This window comes from Diaphorina citri, unplaced genomic scaffold (assembly GCF_000475195.1).
Source record: "Diaphorina citri unplaced genomic scaffold, Diaci psyllid genome assembly version 1.1 scaffold236, whole genome shotgun sequence".
Classification (NCBI taxonomy): domain Eukaryota; kingdom Metazoa; phylum Arthropoda; class Insecta; order Hemiptera; family Psyllidae; genus Diaphorina; species Diaphorina citri.
In genome coordinates, this window is record NW_007377673.1 from 94435 (window position 1) to 116577 (window position 22143).

Consider the following 22143-nt stretch of genomic DNA (forward strand, 5'->3'; position numbering starts at 1 on the left):
GCAGCGGAGGTTGAGCTCTGTCGGGCTGGACAGGCGGCGGATGATCGTTTCTCGTGACGGCCGGCGCTCGTTCCGGAACGGCAAACTGCGGGCACCCGTGGCCCAGGTCATGATGCGGCTCTGTGAACACAGGGAGAGGGGCGGCCAAAAGTTTCGGATTAGTAGGAGAAAATGTTTGTTATGCGGCCAAGAGATATGTTCAGGTGAGTTAAAAAAAAAACACCTCCAATGGGTTTGGGAACACCACGGGGAGCAACTCAGCCTCGTTGAGGACGCTTCTTTGATTAAAAAAAAAATTTTAACATAAAATAAAAAAAAAAAAAAAAAAAAAAAAAAAAAAAAAAAATCAGTAAAACATCAAAACTCTGTTCCGTGTTGATTTATGCCGGGCGTCTCTTCAAACTATTGACGTAGGTTTTTTTTTTTTTAAGAGGTTTGACAGAGGGAACTGTAACTGCTATGGTCTTATCGTCCCGAAATCGAAGAGAGAAGGAAGACAGGATAGGAGAAAGCCAGCCGTTCCGAGAACGAACATTATCCCATCGGGATAAAATCCGCCCCGGGCGGGAATCGAACCCACGACCTAGCGCTTACAAGGCAGACGCACTACCAACTAAGCTAACTAGGCTGGCAATCTTAAATTTAATCAGCAGAACTGTATCATTGTCTGTGTTGTTGTTTTTGTTATTTTTTTTTTGCTATTGTCCTTGTTATTTGTTGTTTTTAAAATTTGGGGTTTTCTGACCTATTGTTTTATCTGTTGTTGTTTTTAAATTTAGTGTTTTCTATTGTTTAAGGTGTTGTTGAATTTCTATTTGCATGTAGGATCTTTGCTGCCTATATTTAGTTTTAACAATCAGAACAGTGGATAGTCTATTAACAATCAGTTGAATAGTATTACAGTAAATCGTTGTTATGGATGGTTAGAACAATAACCTATTGATTGGATTGGTATTGTATTGGTATTGTAATACGTGATGTGCGTATGAGTTCGGTTGTTCATTTGCGTGCTTAAACCATTTTTGTCGCTTGGTGCGAAATATGAACGGTGCCTATCTAAAATCTAATGTGCTAAAAAGAAAACTTAATCATAATTATTTCGGAAATTACCTATAAAATTACTGAACAAACAGAGGTCATCAAACTAATTTTAGAAAATTTAAAATCATCTTGTTCAACCACTCAAGGTGGGGATTGAAATATGGCTTTCAATTCTGTGGATCGGGATCTTAAAATCAGCTCGTCTTAAGATTTTTCACCAACTGCAATTGGGTATTATCGTCATATTACCTCCAGAGCAGAGATCAATGTGTTAAAGGCCTGGAGTAGAATAAAAGGTATTTGATTGGATGGATTGTGGACAAGGTGTCCCTCAAGGAAGTGTTTTAGGGCCACTGTTATTTTTTCTTTCGATCCCGTCGCTGCGCTGCCCAAAGTCCATCTTCTGTCAAGGTCTATAAATCTTGACATTTATAGTCCAAGACCTACCCCAATGTAGGCATACGATTGTCAAGGCCACGGATAAGTACATAAATGAGTAAGAAACTATTTGATATTTTCGTTAACAGTATTACTAACTTATTAAGTTCAGTTTCCTAATTGTCAAACACACTTGTATGCAGATGATGTGTGCAAATTCACTTCTGCAGTTCATGATAATCCTGAACAGAATGTTTCAAAGTCCAAACTTTGAAAGTCTTCTCTTGCTCTTAATGCTAACAAAGTCATTTGTTTTCATTTCTAACTTGGACGGTCAAATTTTCTCAAGTGTAGGTACAGTCCAATGTGACTGGGGCCACAATTGGAGCTTAAACGCGGTTTAACTCTTGCATTTACTAATCTGATTTCTGATTGGTTGATATCAAAATGTTCAGCCAATCAGATTGCTAAATCCAAGAGTTAAACTTAAACCGGGTTAAATAAACCTTGATTGTATCTTGGGCATATTTTGTTCAAACTAGACTTTTCAAACAAACTGTTACGGCTAAAAACAGAGTGGAGTGGAGAGCATAGAGCTTTATACTCTCAGCTCTATGCGGGTTGAACTCGTCGTGTTCCTCAACAATGCTCTATGCTAATCCTCGTCGTGTTCCTCAACAATGCTCTATGCTCTCCGCTCCACTCTGCTTTTGAGCAAAGTTACCGTGTACCTACAGACCCTGCTCTATGACCGAAGTTGGTGTTCAGATTTCAGATGTTTCTAAACATTTCACACTCACTGTACCTACCAATTTAATTAGGTAGTACATTATCGAATGCTCACTGTCAAGCTTTATATTCTCAGCTCTATGCGGGTTGAACTCGTCGTGTTCCTCAACAATGCTCTATGCTAATCCTCGTCGTAATCCTCAACAATGCTCTATGCAGTCTATGCTCTCCGCTCCACTCTGCTTTTGAGCAAAGTATCAAACTGTTACCGTATACAGACCCTGCTCTATGACCGAAGTAAGTGTTCAGATTTCAGATGTTTCTAAACATTTCACACTCACTGTACCTACCAATTTAATTAGGTAGTACATTATCGAATGCTCACTGTCACTATAGGCATAATTATTATTGTCTTTGAGTCTTTGACACCTTCTTTACAAGTACCTATTTGCTATTTGCGTCAAATAAGAAGGTCATTTTCTCTCTCTCTCTGCTCTCTCGCCCCCCTCTCTCTCTCTCTATCCCTCCCTCTCTCAGCTATCAATGGATATCTAATTATGTAGGTACATAGGATGTGCAAGTTGCACTATTTATTTGTGCGGATATAATATTTTTACTACCTATTTACTTTCAATTAGGTAACTAGTCAATATTTGCTTTACTTACGAGTATCTACCCAACTTATGTAGGTACATAGGAAAAATTATTTTAAGCTAGGCATATAGGTACCCATACATACACGTCATTGTTCGACATCGAGCTAGGTACCTAATAGGTTTAGGTACTTTTCTTAGCTCTATGCTCTATGAGAATGAAATGATACCTACCTAGGTAACTAGTAAGTATTTTTGCCATAGCTTTTAATGACATATTAGGTACCTACTTGGTATTTGACAGTCGAGTCGGACCGAAACAATATTGATAAGGAAAGTAAAAACACACTTAAGAACCCACCTCATGATTTTCTATTCTCATAAAAAGCCTGAAGTAACAGAGGAAAACAACCCACAGTGCTTTTCATTTCAGCACGAAAAGTTTTTGTCTTGTTTTTGCCTAACCGCTTTTATTTTTCAGGCGCAACTTGGATATTCAGTTTGTTGTTTGTTTTCCTCTACCTGAATTTTCCCGCGATTTTGTTTTCCTTTTTCTTTACGTCCCCCCCCCGTCCTCCCAACTTTATCTATGTACCTACCTACCTACCTATTACTGCTCTATCTTGGTACATAAAGGCTAGATTAGAACCGAAAAATGTCAAAAACAAAAGCGTCGAAATCGAAATAACTAACCTAACCAAGCCCATAGTTGATAATTTGGTAAGTACTATTATTATTTTTAGTCAGCTCCCATGGCGTAGTGGTCACTGCGCTCGCCTTGCACGCGGGAGACCCGGGTTCGATTCCCGGCGGGGTCAAGAAATTTGTATCATGCAAATGATTGATTCCGTGACTGGCTGTTGCGGGGAATGCGGGGCCCACTCAGCCTCGTGAGGAAAATGAGTAGCTATGACATATAAATGCGCATAGCGACCGGTGCCAGCATGGTAGGTAAACATTGGATTTTAAGATTATTGAGATATTGGGAAAATCCTACAATGCTGCAGTGAGCACCAAAGTTGTGACATAATAACACAAAGAAACTGCATTTACATTATTTTTTTTCTATTTCCAGCTTTTCTTCCTCTCCTTCATTTATTTAGGTACTTTCTTTGTTCCTGTACCTACCGATTTATATACGTATATTTATCACTCATAGGTACCATAGGTAAAAAAATATGTTTATGCCGAGATTGCCGAGTTCCAACAACCTATCTTCCCAATCTCCCACTTTTCGTTCGATTTTCCAATATTATGAACAGAATTTCATTTTCTTCTCAATAATATTTTCCTCCCACTCTTTTTCAATCCGATTGGAAAACTTTTGGGAGACCTTTTTATTTTCTCCCAATCAATTTACAATATTTTGTGTTTTCTCAAGCAATGAAATGGTTCCACAACACAAGAGTTTTTTCAAAGAGGATTAGATGGTTTTCCTTGAAGTATTTTCTTTTTTTTTTCCTGGAAAATCTGCCTGAGTGGAAAATAAAGAAGTAAAAAGAAATTTCGGATACACAATAAACTTCCATCTTCTATTGTTTACAGATTACTTTGCTCGCATTAGATTCTTTCAAGATCCCTGATGCAATCACTGCTCCATCAGCCTAGTTAGCTTGGAAGGAAACGCGTCTTCCTTGTAAGCGCTAGGTTGCGGGTTCCATTCTTGCCCAGGGTGGATTTTATCCTAAACAGATAAGGTTGGTTCACGGAATGGCTAGGTAAGTAACCTGTCCGACTGTCCGCATTGTTGGTAGTATGAACAATATCTCGAACTGAAAATCGAAGCTTGTCATAAGTTATTTGAATCAAAGCCATAAAGACAAGGACAGAGTGCATGAGGTAAGTGGGGGCTCGCCATACAGAAGGACCCGGGTTCGATGCCCACCATCGAAAAAAAAATGTAGATGGTGGGACAAGGGTTCCCACTTATGTAATAAAGGGAAAAAAATTGACGAATTGGTTTTCGAGTCCCTGAATATAAGATACACAGTACACACCTCCATATTGTAGATAATTTACCTGATGTTGCCCCGTGAGTAAGTCCACTTCAACTTCTGTGGCCGCTGCGGTTCTTTTTTTCCTGGAAAATCTGCCTGAGTGGAAAATAAAGAAGTAAAAAGAAATTTCGGATACACAATAAACTTTCATCTTCTATTGTTTACAGATTACTTTGCTCGCATTAGATTCTTTCAAAATCCTTGATGCAATCACTGCTCCATCAGCCTAGTTAGCTTGGAAGGAAACGCGTCTGCCTTGTAAGCGCTAGGTTGCGGGTTCCATTCTTGCCCAGGGTGGATTTTATCCTAAACAGATAAGGTTGGTTCACGGAATGGCTAGGTTTTTCCTATCCTTTGTTCCTTCTTTCTTCGCTTTCCGATAAGACCTTTTAGCACCCTTGGCAGTTAAAATTCCCTCTATCAAAAAATCTCTCTCTGAAAACATCAAATCTCTTTAAAAAAAAGTTCGATAAATACTTTCGGGAACAAGGGCCTAGAATTCTACTTAGATCACTGTCAGGGTACTGGATCTGTAGACTGTAAAGTACCATAGCCTCTCGCCTCTCTACCTCTACAGAGCATAGGGTCATTCATCTTCCACGAAGTCAGCATTATTATTTAGGAGAAGGAGAAGGAGAAGGAGGACGAGTAGGAAAAGAAGAAGGAGGAAGAGAAGACGAGGACGAAGAAGAGCAGTTAAAGCTCCCTCTATCAAAAAATCTCTCTCAAAAATAGTCCTAAGATGTGTTCGGGAACAAGGGTCTTGTCTAGAATTCTAGATTACTGTCCACTGGAACGGGAGCTGTAGACTGTAGAGTACCACAGCCTCTCTACAGTATACATACATATATTATACGGAGCTAGGGTCATTCATCTTCCACGAAGTCAGCATTATTCTTTGGGAGGAGAGGGAGGAAGAAGGAGGAGGAAGAAGAGAAGACGAGGATGAAGAAGAAGAAAAAGAAGAAGAAGAAGAAGAAGAAGAAGAAGAAGAAGAAGAAGAAGAAGGAGGAGGAGGAGGAGGAGGAGGAGGAGGAGAAGAAGAAGACCAAGAAGACGAAACGCGGAAAAACTTTTCTCTTCTTTTTCCTTATCTTGTTTTTTTATCTCCTGTCTCGGCTGCTCCTTCACTCTTGTCCTCTCTCTTGATCTTTCTTCCTTTATGATATTTTATAGAAAAAAGAGAACAGGCTGATAACATCTGTTGGGAAGAAAAACAAGCGAAGAAAAGTGGAAAAAAAGACACTTTTGTCCTCTTCACTTGATCTTTCTTCATTTATGATATTTTATAGAAAAAAGAGAACAGGCTGATAACATCTGTTGGGAAGAAAAACAAGCGAAGAAAAGTGGAAAAAAAGACACTTTCGAACAAAACTTATTTCCGAGAATATCCAATGGATTTATCCATGTACCTTTGGCAGGATTGGATTTTATTATCCACCGTCCGTGCAGACTATTTTATGTTTCTCAGGCTTTATTTTTTTTAAGAGGTTTGACAGAGGGAACTGTAACTGCTAAGGTCTTATAGTCCCGAAATCAAAGAGGGAAGGAAGACAGGATAGGAGAAGTCGAGAACGACCAAAAGTCGCTTGATAGTCCTTGTCATGCAGAACAGGGAGTCGCGAAGAACTCTTGGCGTTCGCGTACCTCTCACCTCTCGGTAAGGTTGATTCTTCACCAGAACTGCGCGCTGGCTCAAAGTCTATACGTGCATGACAGGAGGTGAAACCACGAAGCCACAAGGTAACTTTCAACCTGGTTCTGGATTAGGACATCTTCCGAGTATCATTCCATAGTTCCATACCCATAGGCTAAGTGTACCATTTATTCGCCCACCTAAAAAACGTACCATTTATTGGCCCACCTGTACCATACGCCACATAAGTCTGAACTGGACGAACTTTTTCAAGATCCAATTTCATCAAAAGAAAGGGCTTAAAGACTGCTATCGAACCAGTGCTATTCAAAAATTGTAGTCATAAAAACAAAAATTAGAAAAATAAATGTGGGCAGGTGGGCCAATAAAGGGTACGTTTTTTAGGTGGGCGAATAAATGGTACACTTACCCTAATAGTAGAAAATTTAAAATCATCTTGTTCAACCACTCAAGGTGGGGATTGAAATATGGCTTTCAATTCTGTGGATCGGGATCTTAAAATCAGCTCGTCTTAAGATTTTTCACCAACTGCAATTGGGTATTATCGTCATATTACCTCCAGAGCAGAGATCAATGTGTTAAAGGCCTGGAGTAGAATAAAAGGTATTTGATTGGATGGATTGTGGACAAGGTGTCCCTCAAGGAAGTGTTTTAGGGCCACTGTTATTTTTTCTTTCGATCCCGTCGCTGCGCTGCCCAAAGTCCATCTTCTGTCAAGGTCTATAAATCTTGACATTTATAGTCCAAGACCTACCCCAATGTAGGCATACGATTGTCAAGGCCACGGATAAGTACATAAATGAGTAAGAAACTATTTGATATTTTCGTTAACAGTATTACTAACTTATTAAGTTCAGTTTCCTAATTGTCAAACACACTTGTATGCAGATGATGTGTGCAAATTCACCTCTGCAGTTCATGATAATCCTAAACAGAATGTTTCAAAGTCCACAAACATTAAAAGTCTTCTCTTGCTGTTGATGCTAACAAAGTCAATTTATTGTTTTTATTTCTAACTTTTGGACGGTCAAATTTTCTCAAGTGTACAGTCCAATGTGACTGGGGCCACAATTGGAGCTTAAACGCGGTTTAACTCTTGCATTTACTAAAAATCAATAATCAATAATCTAATAGGATCTAATAGAAATAAAAATCCATGTGGCCATCAAACAAATTGACGTAAATTGTACGCTGCTGTACCCACTGTAAACGGTGGGACGGGGTCGGGCCGAAATAAAGGTCATAGTAGGTAACGTACCTAAATGAGGACTAGATTACTAGATAGTCTAATTACTCACCCATATCGAAATAGGCACTGCCCAGTCCTGCCTCTGCCCTCCCTGAGCGTAGTGCCTGCCTGATGGCAAACATAACGGAACACGAGGCCTGGAGTGGGGGCTCTCCCACCGCTGTCAATAATAATATAAATGGAATAATGAAAATTGTGTGATTTGTTTTAATTGTGATATTGAATTTCGAGTACCGGTACCACGCGCGTTTGTGTTGATTACATATTTGAATAGTTAATTGAATCTCAATAAATATATAACCCGTAAAAAGAGGACCAAGTTCCATGCTCTAGAATACTATAGATTCTAGACTAGAATAGGTATAATGGGACATATAAATATTAGTTAGTACTTTTTTGTTCAAACCATCTATATGCCCCCTTCCAGCGGCTTAAAGAGAGTGACATAGTGTAAAAAGAGGACCAAGTTCCATGCTCTAGATCTCTAGAATACTCTAGATTCTAGAATATAATGGGACATATAAATATTAGTTAGTACTTTTTTGTTCAAACCATCTATATGCCCCCTTCCAGCGGCTTAAAGAGAGTGACATAGGCCTCTGAAATGAAATTAGTAAATAATTATGTAGAATTGTAGATCAAATAAAGATGGAGAGAGAGAGAGAGAGAGAGAGAGAGAGAGAGAGAGAGAGAGAGAGAGAGAGAGAGAGAGAGAGAGAGAGGAGGAGGAGAGAGAGAAGAGAGAGAGAGATTCACCTTTAGCTCCGTAAGCACCCACTTGGGCCTTTTTAGCAGCACCTTTCAACAAAGACACTCGGAAATCAACAGGAATATCCTTGGACCAGGAGGTTTGTAGTTCTGAAATCAATAGAGGAAAAAAATAAATACCATTTTTAAAGAAAAAAAAAAAAAAAAAAACAATTATGTGCTGCCCAAATATACCAAATTCACGAAGAAATTCACGATCATAGACCTGTTTTGTCCTCGAGAAACGGCTTGATCAGATTCAAATGGTTTTTTTCTGTTAAGAAGAGTAGATAAAGTTATCCACTGAAAGTAACTTAGGCTACCTAAAGTCGTCGCATTTCATCCTGATTCAAAATGGCACAGGAACTAGGCATAATAACCAACCAAATTAATGAGATAAAGGTTATATCAATCGATAATCGGCACGACACCCATGTTATCGATCGATCATTTCCCTCCTTCTCTTCCCACAGGAGAAGGAAAGTAATACAGGGTGCTATCCTACCCAGGTCCGGTTGGTGAGCAAGGCGCCCGTCCTCTTATCATGTATCTGATGTTCAAACGTCCACAGTCCGATGCCCATTATAAATGCACCCTGTATCTGTCCTATATCAATTGCAGGATTGATACTCTGCCCTGTATCTTCCAGAATGTCCACTCGTAATATCTGAAAAGATAGATCAGAAAATGAGAGAGTACAGTAACCTGTCCGACTGTCCGCATTGTTGGTAGTATGAACAATATCTCTTGAACTGAAAATCAAAGCTTGTCATAAGTTATTTGAATCAAAGCCATAAAGACAAGGACAGAGTGCATGAGGTAAGTGGGGGCTCGCCAAACAGAAGGTTCCGGGTTCGATGCCCACCATCGAAAAAAAATTGTAGATGGTGGACAAGGGTTCCCATTCCCACTTATGTAAGAAAGGAAAAAAATTGACAAATTGGTTTTCGAGTCCCTGAATATAAGATACACATACACAGTACACACCTCCATATTGTAGATAATTTACCTGATGTTGCCCCGTGAGTAAGTCCACTTCAACTTCTGTGGCCGCTGCGGTCGGAATAGTATACATGGGTAGCAAATCTGGTGTTTGTTGAGAAGAAACTCTGGAAAAGAAAAGTGAAAAAGAACAAATAGAAAGTGAAAAAAAAGCAAATGGAAAAAAGAGCAAAGTGAAAACAAAGAACAAAATAATAAAACTGTGAAAAAAGAGTAAATAGAAAGAAAAAAAAGCATATTGTGAAATAGCAAATAGGTAAAAAATTAAAAAGAGCAAAATAGAATACCAACCTGTCCGGCTAATAATCGCAAAATAATAGGAAGTGAAACAAGAGCAAATAGTGAAATAGTAAATAAATTTTAATTTTTGGTCCGCGAGTTCAACACCCTGAAAAAGCATCGTACCGAAATTTTATTGCTGTCTGGGATCTCCTCAGAGTCTTCTGTTTGGGTACCTAGGTACTATAATTTTCCCTCCGAGCCATAAAAAATGTTGAAACTTTGTGGCTGCGAAAAGTTTGCTTCCAATTTTTTATGCATTTTCATTTTTATCAACATTCGCGATGTCTTGATCAAAAAAGTTTTACAGTCAAAACCCCGAAAGTGATATACCTACCTAGATACACTTTAGTGCAAAATTTTTGAAAGACTTTTCATCTTCATTTCTTTACTGCCACAGAAAAGGTGTCAGACTCTTCTGAACGTTTCAAAAATATTTCTAAGGCCCGTGGCAGATTGGAAGCGTAGTCGCTCGACTTTTAGTCGTCTGAAAAACCAGACCTATCTACCTCTCAAGGTGTGTCCAAACATGGTCGACCGGCCGTCGATCGCTATCGATCAATGAGGTGAATCCATGTTGTCGAGGCAGTGTGGACGGTTCAGTCGGCATCGATCGATGGCCGGTCGATTATGTATGGACAGATTGGACAGTGTCCATTGGACACACCTTTAGGATTACTTACGATTTTGTCACTTGCAAGTCGACTCCTCTTTCAAAAGCATCTGAAATGGTCTTCTCCCATGATTTGCCCTTGTCCATATAAGGCATGAGTCTGGTTTTCAACTCTTGACAGCATAGGAGGATACACTAGAAAAATAACATTACGAGTACATGGATGAGCAATCAGAGAAAGATGAATCTGACTATTTATCAAACAAAATTAAGCCCTTTGTATCAACAGATTAAGTTATTGTTATTCTTTTGATAAATTTACGTAAAATTATTTTGTAATTTTGTTTAGCAGATTCTATTCAGATTTCTCGTAAGGTAACCAACCCACTTACTCAAAACTAACAGTCATTTTTCTCCCAAGCGTTATGATGGGTATGAAACTATTATGAATCCTGTTGAGGAAGAGTGTAAAATTTCTGTGATGTAAACATTATGAAAATCAACTTGAGTGGAAAAAAGTTTGGGACAAATAGCAAAGAAAAAGAGAAAAAATTTGTCCCTAGCAGAAAATTGTGCAATTAAAATTTGCATAATGAGTTCTTTCCCCCTTGAATGCAAGTCGGTCCTGTTGCTTGTTTTTGCCCTTGCCTTTCATAGAAACTTTACATCTCTAGAGTGTGCAAACTGTAGCTCGTAAATTATAAAACATATCGAAGAAAATATGAAAGTTGACTCCAAAAAATTGGAGTCAACACATCCACTTTATTAGGCCTGATCTTCCCGAAAGCGAATAGAGAGAAGGAAGACAGTATAGGAAAAAGCCAGACATTGAGATGAAATCCTCGCCGGGTGGGAATCGAACCCGCGACCTAGCTTTTACAAGGCAGGCTAATTTATTACATTAATTTTATAGATACGATAGGTTTTCGAGTCAGAGGAAGCCATGTGACATTTCCACAAATTCTTTCCCCCGGTCCTCACCCGAGCAGCGTTATCCGAAGCTGTGCTTCCTCCCGTATTGGCAGCGTTGGGGAAGATATTATTCTGAGCCGGTTTCAACACGATCTTCTCAATAGGAATGCCCAACTCGTAAGCACACGCCTGAGCCACCTTCGTGTGAAGACCTTGGCCGATCTCTATCCCACTGGTGGTGATGGCTACAGTGGCGTCTCGACGGAAAACAGACAGGATGGCATAGGAGACGTCGTAGAAGCCCAGAGGAAAGAGTGTGACCACGGCACTGATGCCTCTCTTGCGCCAGCGGTTGTTCTGGAAGCAGTGGCGAAGGGAATATTGGGAAATAAGTACTCCTCATGGTCGAGGCCACAGTCGGAGTTTAAGGTTCCCAAAGGCCGGTTTAGGTTTAAAATGTGATTGTGACCCCGGCCATTAGGTTATCAGAATTTCAAACAAAGAATAGGTTACTTACAAAAAGATTCAATAAGTTGTCGCGGAGAGAACCATTTTTCTTCGAAATTCCTTTTTTTTCAAGAGGTTTGATAGAGGGAACTATATATAAGGTCTTATTGTCTCGAAAGCTAAGAGAGAGGGAAGAGAGGATAGGAGAAAGCCAGCCGTTCCGAGAACGAACTTACCGCGTTGAATGTTTCAATCGCATCTCGTCGTTCCTTGTACTTGACAGAACCACGGAACTGTTGGTAGAACTTTTTGACGTCTTCATTTCTCAGGTTTGCAATTCTGACGTCCGTCGGATCTCTGTTGACGACTGTAGCAATGTGGTCCATGACATGTTCTATGAACGCCGTCACTTCACAGGCACCTGGTTCATTACGTGTCAAATTAGTGGATGTGACACTTTACATTTCAAAATAGTGGACCACTAAAGGAACAGTGGTCCTACAGTACTACATACTGTTACATTTCGTTACAAAAAAGACCCCCATTTCAATGTAAGGCGGTCTCTTCCTGATCCCTTGTGTGCCGCGTTCATTTTTGTTTAGGACAATTGCATTTCAATGTAATGTAGTCAACCGTTTCAACGAAGAATCGGGTGCAGTGATCCTACAGTACTACATACTGTTACATTTCGTTACATAAAAGACCCCCATTTCAATATAAGGCGGTCTCTTCCTGATCCCTTGTGTGCCGCGTTCATTTTTGTTTAGGACAATTGCATTTCAATGTAATGTAGTCAACCGTTTCAACCGATCGGTAGACGTAAAGTCCTATTCTTAGTAAGATCTTGCTTTCTTACCTGGCGATCTGGTGAAGCCATAGGTGGGCTTGTCCGTCCTGACAGCATTGGCCACCACACGGAATGTAGATGGATCGTAGATACTCGCCTGACCCAATCCGAATCGGACATGTAAAAATCCGTTCTCGTTCAATGTCATGCCTTTGTCCACATTGAAAACGGTGCTTAGATTTTGAATCACACCATTCTTATCTACTCCACACTGAAAACGAGATGAATCCGGTCATTACTGAAAGTTGATCTTTCTGAGATTTCTTAAAATGTGTTTATAGTTAACAGGGGGCACAGTTAGCCCAGTGGTAACGCGCTAGATTACTATGCCGAAGGTCCCAGGTTCGATTACGAGGCATCACCTGGTAACATAAGTAACATTATGTTAAACTAGTGGTTGACCTGTCCTTTGTGCGGGACCAGAGACATAAAGCGCCGCTATTTTGAATCAGGATGGAATTTGACAAATTCAAATAGCTTATGTCACCCTCAGTACTCTTCTTAAAAACCACAAGAAATTTCATCAAAATCGGTCGAGCCGTTTTCTCGTGAAAAGAGGACAAAAAACATGGATCATGTTTTCGGGTAGTGAATATTCGGGTATTATTAGGTCAAGTTTTAACACCGTGAATTGTCTCAGGATTGAGTTCAATCCGAGGTTGACCTGGCTATTAAGTAAGTATAGGGAAATCCTCGTTTCATCTCAATCCCAATTTGGTAAACCCCAGGTATTTACCTTGTATGTCCTCAGATAGTAGGAATTCTTGATAAGCGGACAGAACGTGATGTAGGTGATGACTTTCTTATTCATATCGATACTGAGATACTCTTCTGGTGATACAGTCTGCTCCAAACCAAACGTGTCTCCTGGAATCCGAAATTTCATTGGAGATCAATCGGCGCCTATGGAGTTAAGCTGTCCACACAATAGTCGACGGCCGTCGATCGACTATGTGTGGACATAGCTTTAGAGTTTAGATATCCATTAAGTCTTCGATAAAACTCGTCGGTACTTTCTTTTCTAGTAGGCGCTAACTATATTTTATGCATTTCGTTCGCGCTGACGTAGATTAAGGCGGTCTCTTCCTGATCCCTGATGTGCCGCGTCCATTTTAGTTTAGGACTATTGCACTGTGACGTAGATACTTTGAAGAATAATTAGGACTCTGAATTGTCTAGCTCTACAATGAAAAGAAAGATAAATGAAGAAAGATTGAAAGAAAGCGATAGGGATTGAAACTCTTCTTTCAACTTGATAGATTCATCGATGGACCCGGACTGTCAAGATATCTCGCAAGGTCTAGTAATCATTATTTTCTTTCATTAGAGGAATTAAGACTTGAGATCTTTAGACATGCTTTTCTTGATGCTTGATGAGACTAAAAACTCGATTAAAAGTGGAACTGCTTTTAAATTCAAACTTACGGATGGTAATCGTGGCTCCAACTACTTCCAGAAGAAGGAATACGTCTGATGAAAATTCTGGATGTTCATGCTTAATTGACAGATTTCCTCCAATAGTTCCGATCTGGGAAATAATTAAAGGACAGATTTTATTTACTGTGTCTCTTCGAAACCATGATCGGTGTGATCAATTTTTCTGATCTATGAGGGAGTCACAAAAGCCAGACTAGAATTGTATGACACAGACCTTTGACCCCAATGTAAGAAATCACTGTCCTTTTTCTGTGATCAGGAAATCAAACAAACCCCAAATTAATATTCCCCCGAATCCTGTAAAAGTTGTGATATTCCCTGATTTACAGACAATTATGCTGTCCTGGACCCACTTGTTTAAAATAAAAGTCATTGCACTCATGACCATAATAAAGAAGGTATCAACTTGGATTTTCACGGAAAATCAGTGCACGTTCGTGAAATGTTCGCCCTTCACCTGCTCACCTAAATCAGACTAAGCTCCTAAATCTACCTGCTACATGCTACACTGTTCTAAACTTAATGTTATCATTCCTGTCGCCATAATACTTATTCATAATAAAGTTTATAACATCCCTACTTAACCTTATTTTTAAAGGATTAGGTAGGTAACAATAAGTAGAGGTTCGATTCCCAACATCGACAAAAAATTTACTTGTTTTTAGATTGCAAATATTTCAACGGGTTAGTTTCTTCTGTTTTCGTGTTGACCCATCACCTTTATAAATGGGAACTTTGTGTCTATTCTCGTCCATCTGATGAGAAGCATACTACGAGATGGGCATGCTAGGACACAGACTACGGGAGTCTAATGTAGCAGTTGTTTCATTGCTATGAAATAAAAACAGAGGTGAAACACTCACCTTAAAAAAAAATAATAATAAACGAAACGGTGTATTTTCCTCTTACCTCATAGGTGGCATAAACAGGGTACCGACCACCAAGCGCTCCCATCATAGATTCAATAGACATCACTATCCGGACCGGTTTATTGATCACATTGGAACACACGGCCGCTATGACAGCAGGATAGCATGATCTTGACAATTTGGCCCCGTAGCCGCCTCCAATCCTTCTGGTCTTCACGTTGACCCTGTAAACACGAGATGAAAGAATTCAGACTCTCGTACCGTACCGGAAGATCTTCAGAAAATGACAACTACAGTAGAACTCCAGAAAATGACAACTACAGTAGAACTCCAGAAAATGACAACTACAGTAGAACTTTAGGAAAAGGGCATCAACTTGCAGAATTCCAAAAAAAGGGCAACTTGTAGAATTCCAGAAAAAAGGGCAACTACAGGGTCCAGATAGCCCCAATCAATCCCAAAATTGTACAGCAGATGGTCTTTAGGTGTCCAACATTTTTGTCAAATTTCATCAAAATCGGACAACCCGTAGAGAAGTTATACTAAAAAAAAGTAATTCCCTAACGGCCTAAAATTTGACTAAAACTAAATCATAAAAATCTGATACATTTTAGTCTTTCCATCTATCCATTCCTATAATTTCCTTACCTATTATTGGGAAGACCTAGAACCCCCGCCACACTCTCTTGAACCAGAGTAACCCACTGAGAGGCAGCGTAAATGTCTACGCCATCTTCTGAAGGAACACACAGGGCAGTTTGGCCTTCCATCGTGTAATGATATTGGGGACCGAATTCTGCAGCTCCTTTGATCTTGAACTGAACATCGTCTGATGAAATATTAATCCATTAGCTATGTTACTACTTGCAAAATTGTCGTGAAACCCAACTGTTTGAGGATTTAAAGGAATTTATTTTATGATTTAAATTTTAGCTCTAATTTTAAGTTAAATAAAAAAGTTGATAGAGATCTAGATTTGGTAAATTGTTCACAAGATCCACGGGACAATTCACATGACCAAACAAGAAATTGACTACAAAGATCATCTTACAAAATTTAAATAAAAGTTGCCTGGGTTGCTACAAAACTATGCTGTCAATGCTAAATCGCCACTAATTTTTTTCCAGCTTCCAAAATCTCCCATCGCGCATTTGAATCTGGACTAAACTTACTCTTGGTTGCTGTTGGTTCAAGTTTGAACATTTCCACTATTCTCGCCTTATCTCCGTCTTGAACGATTTGCTTTATGTCGAGTTTGGGTGTCTTCACATCCGAATACACGACTTTGACCATCTTTGCAGCTTCGTATGCCGATTTGAAATTGTCGGCTATGATTGCCCCGATGATTTGACCTGCGAATTCGACTTCGTTCTCGGCAAAAAGCTGAAAACGGAGGAAGAACATTTTGGATTGTGAACCGTCAAAATCGCAGAAGAATTGTGCACTTTATTATTTATTTATTTATTTATTTATTTTTCTTCCTTGGAATGCAGATAAATCCCCGAAACATTTACTCAAATATTAATGATTATTAGATCTGGCCTCTCTAACCGTAAACTTTATAGAAAACTTTAGTGATGGACTCACCTTTTCGTCTTCAAAAATCTGACCGGGCCAAGCAGCTGGGATTGCTAGGTTTTTGCCGGGAATATCTTTTGCGTGCACGAATGTGTGTACACCTGGATAAGCCTGCAAACAAATTCAAGATCACCACATAGAAAACTTTAGTGATGGACTCACCTTTTCGTCTTCAAAAATCTGACCGGGCCAAGCTGCTGGTATTGCTAGGTTTTTGCCGGGAATATCTTTTGCGTGCACGAATGTGTGTACACCTGGATAAGCCTGCAAACAAATTCAAGATCACCACAATAAAATGAAAATGAAGAATAGATCTGTGGAAAGATACATCTAAATAAACTAAATAAATATGGAAAAAATGAAAAAAAGTAATTACTTTAGTGAAAGAAAGTAAAAATCGTCTTTCTATCAGACATGCACTCGGGCGATGGTCTCTGATGGTCCTATACTCCTGAACAGCAGTCAACCATCAATCGTCAGAGCTTGGTCTTATTCAAAGCAAAATGAGTCCTTTGAAAATATGCCAGATAGCTAGGCTGCTCAATGGTCAGAGTTTTCTATTCCCCCAAATATAGAAAGTTTATTGCATCTCAGTTCTCAAAATCCCTGCTCCGTCTTCGCATTCCTCACCTCTCTCAATCGAAATTTCCACCCTCACTCTCAACCAGACCAGCCCAACATCTGAGAATAGGATTCCTGTTTATAATCCTACAGCAAGACGCATGCGAGCTTACCAGTGCTAGGGTAGAGTCAATGCTCTGTATTTTGGCCGGACCACGGTCTGCCAGAACCACGCTAGCAAAGTACTCCTCACTCAGCTGAGGCAAGTCGTTGACATATTCTGCCTCACCGGCGCATTGAGTGATGGCGTCAATCTTGGGCAGAGGTTTGGTCAGGGGCCACAGGTTCTGCTTTGTTTCAAAATCCTCGCTCCCCTGGGACATCGCACAGCTTACCAGTGCTAGGGTAGAGTCGATGCTCTGTATTTTGGCCGGACCACGTTCTGCCAGAACCACGCTAGCAAAGTACTCCTCACTCAGCTGAGGCAAGTCGTTGACATACTCTGCCTCACCGGCGCACTGAGTGATAGCGTCAATCTTGGGCAGAGGTTTGGTCAGGGGCCACAGGTTCTGCTTTGTTTCGAAATCTTCGCTCCCCTGGGACATCGCACGCTCTATTTGGATCATTCTCGCCCCGGACCAGAGGGAAGGACTGACCTCCGTGGTCGAAAGGCCGAGAGCAAACTGCGAAAAGGGGGTTAAAAAGCAGGTTTGAATGTAGACAGTTTATGGTTCTAATGGAGAGGCTTCGTACATCGCCCCGTCCCATGACAGTACGATTATGGATTCATATGGCTCTGAGCTCTGAGAATAAACTTGGGTTAAAGGTATTCAATTGGATTAATCGATCCAAATGTATGTACCAACGGCTCGAATAATTTGACGGATTTGATTGATTCGATACCAGGCATATGGGCAAATAACTCAAAGTCTTTAAAAGTAAAGTTAGGTCGCTATTTGTCAAGTTGGATTATCTCGGGATTGATTGAGATAATACCTAATACCTGGATAGATTCAGGATCAATCCAGGATTGAACTCAATCCCCAATTGATCCGAAGTAGTAAACGCCAGCCCTAGGGTTCACAATTCCAGACCTACCTTGTAAAAAAGAGAAACGGCCAAATTCTTCCTATAGGTTGGATCATATTCTGGTTCTGGTAAAAATGTGATCAATTTTTCTGATCTATGAGGGAGTCACAAAAGCCAGACTAGAGTTGTCTGACACAGACCTTTGTCCCCAATGTAAGAAATCACTGTCCTTTTTCTCTGATCAGGAAATCATACAAACCCCAAATTGATATTCACCCGAATCCTGTAAAAGTTGTGATATTCCCTGATTTAGAGACAATTATGCTGTCCTGGACCCACTTGTTTAAAATAAAAGTCATTGCACTCATGACCATAATAATGTTTGCCCTTCACCTGCTCACCTAAATCAGACTAAGCTCTTAAATCTACCTGCTACATACTACACTGTTCTAAACTTAATGTTATCATTTCTGTCGCCATAATACTTATTCATAATAAAGTTTATAACATCCCTACTTAACCTTATTTTTAAAGGATTAGGTAGGTAACAATAAGTAGGGTTTTGTAATAAACAAAGTTTTCGCAATAAAGCGGAGCTCACTTTTTTCTCAACGGGATGTTTATGTGTTCAAAAATTTAAGGAGGTACGACAGCTATAGTGCTGTTGGTTTTTGGAAGAGATAAAATTTGAAAGAAAAAGAGTGTTTTGTGATCACCACATAAAATGTTGAATATTTTCTATGCCCACAATAACGAAAAATGTGTATTCAGGGTTCTTCACAGCCTAACTGGGCCGCGTTACCAACTTTGAGTGGCAGGGTTCTCCTGGAGGAGCAGGAATAATGGGCTCTCTCTCTCTCTCTCTCTCTCTCTCTCGCAATTACTCGTATTTTATTTCATTTTCCTGAAAACTGCTGATTTTGGCCCTCTGAGGAGCCAAGACCCGGGGCAAATGGGGCTGGATGAGCCCCCCTGTGAACCAACTCAATCGTTCCCAGGAAGAAAGGCCCATGTTAGTAGAAAAAATAACATTAGGCCGTTCTTCCTGGGAGCGATTCAACTTACATTTCTAACGGCATAGTGCGCCACCTGTTCCAAATGATCTTTCATGATTCTCATGTATTCAAAGTTGGCATCCGTTTTGCTGGTCCTATCAAAGTAGTCCATGGCCTCAGTCAGCGTTGTGGCGGATCCCATCAAGACGTAACCATTTCTAGTGAAGATTTGGCGGAGTTCTTTGATATCCCTTATTTGAATGTAAACATCTACTGGTACTCTGGGACGGTATACACCTGGAACATGATAGTATAATAGATAATTATCTAAAGGTGTGTCCACACATAGTCGACCGGATGTCAACTCACACGTCCACACTGCCTCGACACACCTTAATAGCTATTAACGAAAGCTCTCCGCAAACTTGGTTTTTGCGGATCAGAAGCATTATTTTCTAGTGTCTATTGTTGTAGTCATGTGCTTACCTCAGCAATCACCTCACTCCATTTCTAGTTTCCTAATAGCAATATCTGTCGGTTACCATTTCGAATTTAAGTACCTATACTAAAGCCGGCCGTTCACTATCAGGTACGCCTGTCAGTTCTACCTGATAGTGAATGGCCGGCCTAAGACCAGCCCATGTGTTCAGGCGCTGTTACTCTGAGACAACATGAGGCATGCTGCAGTGAAGCTGAGTGAAGCATGTTTCAAAGGAACATTTAATATGCTCCAAGACCATGTCAATCCGATGTAAAATCTTTGCTGTATGATGCATATTGCCTCATGTTGACCGTCGATTTAGATGCTTACACGTTGCCTCAGGTTACACACGTTACCACCTTTACTCCAGGTACTTTCGGCATAGGTAGTTCTGAAAAGCCCCTTTACTCACCATAACCTGTGTTGCCTCCAACCAGCATATAAGTTTGATTGGCCTCCAGGCCATCAAATATTTCAAATATCTCCCTCACTTCGGTGACAATGTACCAGATGCCCTCAACATTTACATTTACCGGTGTCAGCGCCAATTCTATGAGACAGGTATCCAGATCATTGCTGTCTTCTGATTGGTCGAGCTTTGTCTTCAGCTTACAAGAGCCCATCAAGTCCTTCAATACAAAGATACAGATGGAGTATGTTAAGCTGTGTCCTCACATAGTCGACGCCGTCGATCAATGGCTGATCAACGTCGACTGAAACCGTACACTGCCTCGACAACATAGATTCACCTCGTCGATCGATGGTCTATGTGTGGACAAGCTTTGAGGGCAACAAGAAGATGGTTAAGTGTAAAATACACAGTGATTTTTGACACTATCGTTTCTGTTCACAAGAACAACCATCATTTTGATCACAATTACTTACTTTAAATATTACATCAGAAACAAATATTCAACAGGTGTAGATTTTCGATACTTTGGATTTGGATACTTTTTGGTAATATTCCAAAATAATTCACTTGGCGAAAATTTAGAACAAACATTACTAACTTACTAGCTTGTACCTTGTAGGACGTCAACTGAAACCGTACATTGCCTCGACAACATAAATTCACCTCGTCGATCGATGGTCTATGTGTGGAAAAAACTTTAAGGGCAACAAAAAGATGGTTAAGGGTAAAATACACAGTGACTTTTGACACTATCGTTTCTGTTCACAAGAGCAACCATCATTTTGATCACAATTACTTACTTTAAATATTAAATCAGAAACAAATATTCAACAGGTGTAGATTTTCGTTGGATACTTTTTGGTAATATTCCAAAATAAATCACTTGCACTTGGCGAAAATTTAGAACAAACATTACTAACTTACTAGCTTGTACCTTGTAGGTACTTCTCCTAATGTTGATGAACCAAAGAAAAGGCTTCGTACATCGCCCCGTCCCATGACAGTACGATTATGGATTGATGGATTGATATGGCTCTGAGAATAAACTTGGGTTAAAGGTATTCAATTGGATTAAACGATCCAAATGTATGTACCAACGGCTCGAATAATTTGACGGATTTGATTGATTCGATACCAGGCATATGGGCAAGTAACTCAAAGTCTTTAAAAGTAAAGTTAGGTCGCTATTTGTCAAGTTGGATTATCTCGGGATTGATTGAGGATTGAACTCAATCCCCAATTGATCCGAAGTAGTAAACGCCAGCCCTATAGGGTTCACAATTCCAGACCTACCTTGTAAAAAAGAGAAACGGCCAAATTCTTCCTATAGGTTGGATCATATTCTGGTTCTGGTAAACCCTCATGAGAAATAAAATCTCGTTTCCCTCTCACCTCAATATCCGCACATTTGCGTTGAACGCTGTCGCTGGCATCACAGGAAAATGATTGGAAAGCATCCAGAATGGGTCTGAATCCTGTACATCGGCAAATGTTTCTGGTAAAACACCGGTCTCCACACTCTGATAAGACGAAGGTATCAGTTCTGCTGACAAGAGGGAAATGGAGGACTGGAAGTCTTTATCGTTCAGCAGTTGCTTTCCAACAATACCGTTCTCAAAACGTCTGGCGTGCACCTGTGAAGAGATTGGGAGTTAATAAGATTCATGGTTGTTTTCTAATATGCCACCGAAGTAGATAAATAAAGAGAATACTTATAGGTATTCTATATAGGTAGAAGAATACTTCGTTTCGAACTTTATTAGAAGTTCAACCAATAAACCGATTCCTGTGCATTTATTTATTTATTATTATTTCAATTCTTAGTTTATAAAAGAAGATTAATGTGTGTATTCCAATGTGCCATCAACATGGACCATTAGTGGGACCTATTTGAAGCACAAATCAACACTCGATATGAATTTCCCATTTTTGGTGCTTCCCCTATTGGCAGAAGAACATGGAGAAATACAATTGTGAATAGGCCACATAACTCCTTCTTTGGTTGTTGGATCGATCTCAAATTTATACCAAAGTACTACGTTCTTTAAGACCTTTGATATGATATATGATGTATCACAAGTAGGGTGTTCTCGTTTAAGATTTTAAAGTTGACCCCCCTGGGGCCGCCCCTGATAGCGCTGATTCCTGCGCATTCATTTATTTATTATTATTTCAATTCTTAGTTTGTATAATTTAGATAAATATACGTACCTATTCTTTTTTTTTTTTTTTTAAGCTTTCTCTTGGTATTTTGTTTTTTTGATTAGGTACTTTCATTTTGTTTTTTTTT

At 39.8% G+C, this 22143-nt stretch overlaps 1 protein-coding gene across 1 annotated transcript in view; it reads right to left on the minus strand.

Moving 5' to 3' along the window:
• LOC103506446 (indole-3-acetaldehyde oxidase-like) overlaps nt 1-22143 on the minus strand; it is a 34684-nt gene that overhangs the window by 3855 nt on the left and 8686 nt on the right. Inside the window, 17 exon segments of the mRNA XM_008470836.2 lie at nt 7694-7804; nt 8401-8487; nt 8490-8502; nt 8897-9058; nt 9401-9500; nt 10356-10480; nt 11267-11554; nt 11881-12065; nt 12501-12702; nt 14838-15021; nt 15446-15626; nt 15970-16180; nt 16538-16639; nt 17110-17619; nt 18035-18114; nt 19027-19257; nt 19854-20070. Coding sequence (XP_008469058.2) covers nt 7694-7804; nt 8401-8487; nt 8490-8502; nt 8897-9058; nt 9401-9500; nt 10356-10480; nt 11267-11554; nt 11881-12065; nt 12501-12702; nt 14838-15021; nt 15446-15626; nt 15970-16180; nt 16538-16639; nt 17110-17619; nt 18035-18114; nt 19027-19257; nt 19854-20070 — 2989 coding nt within the window.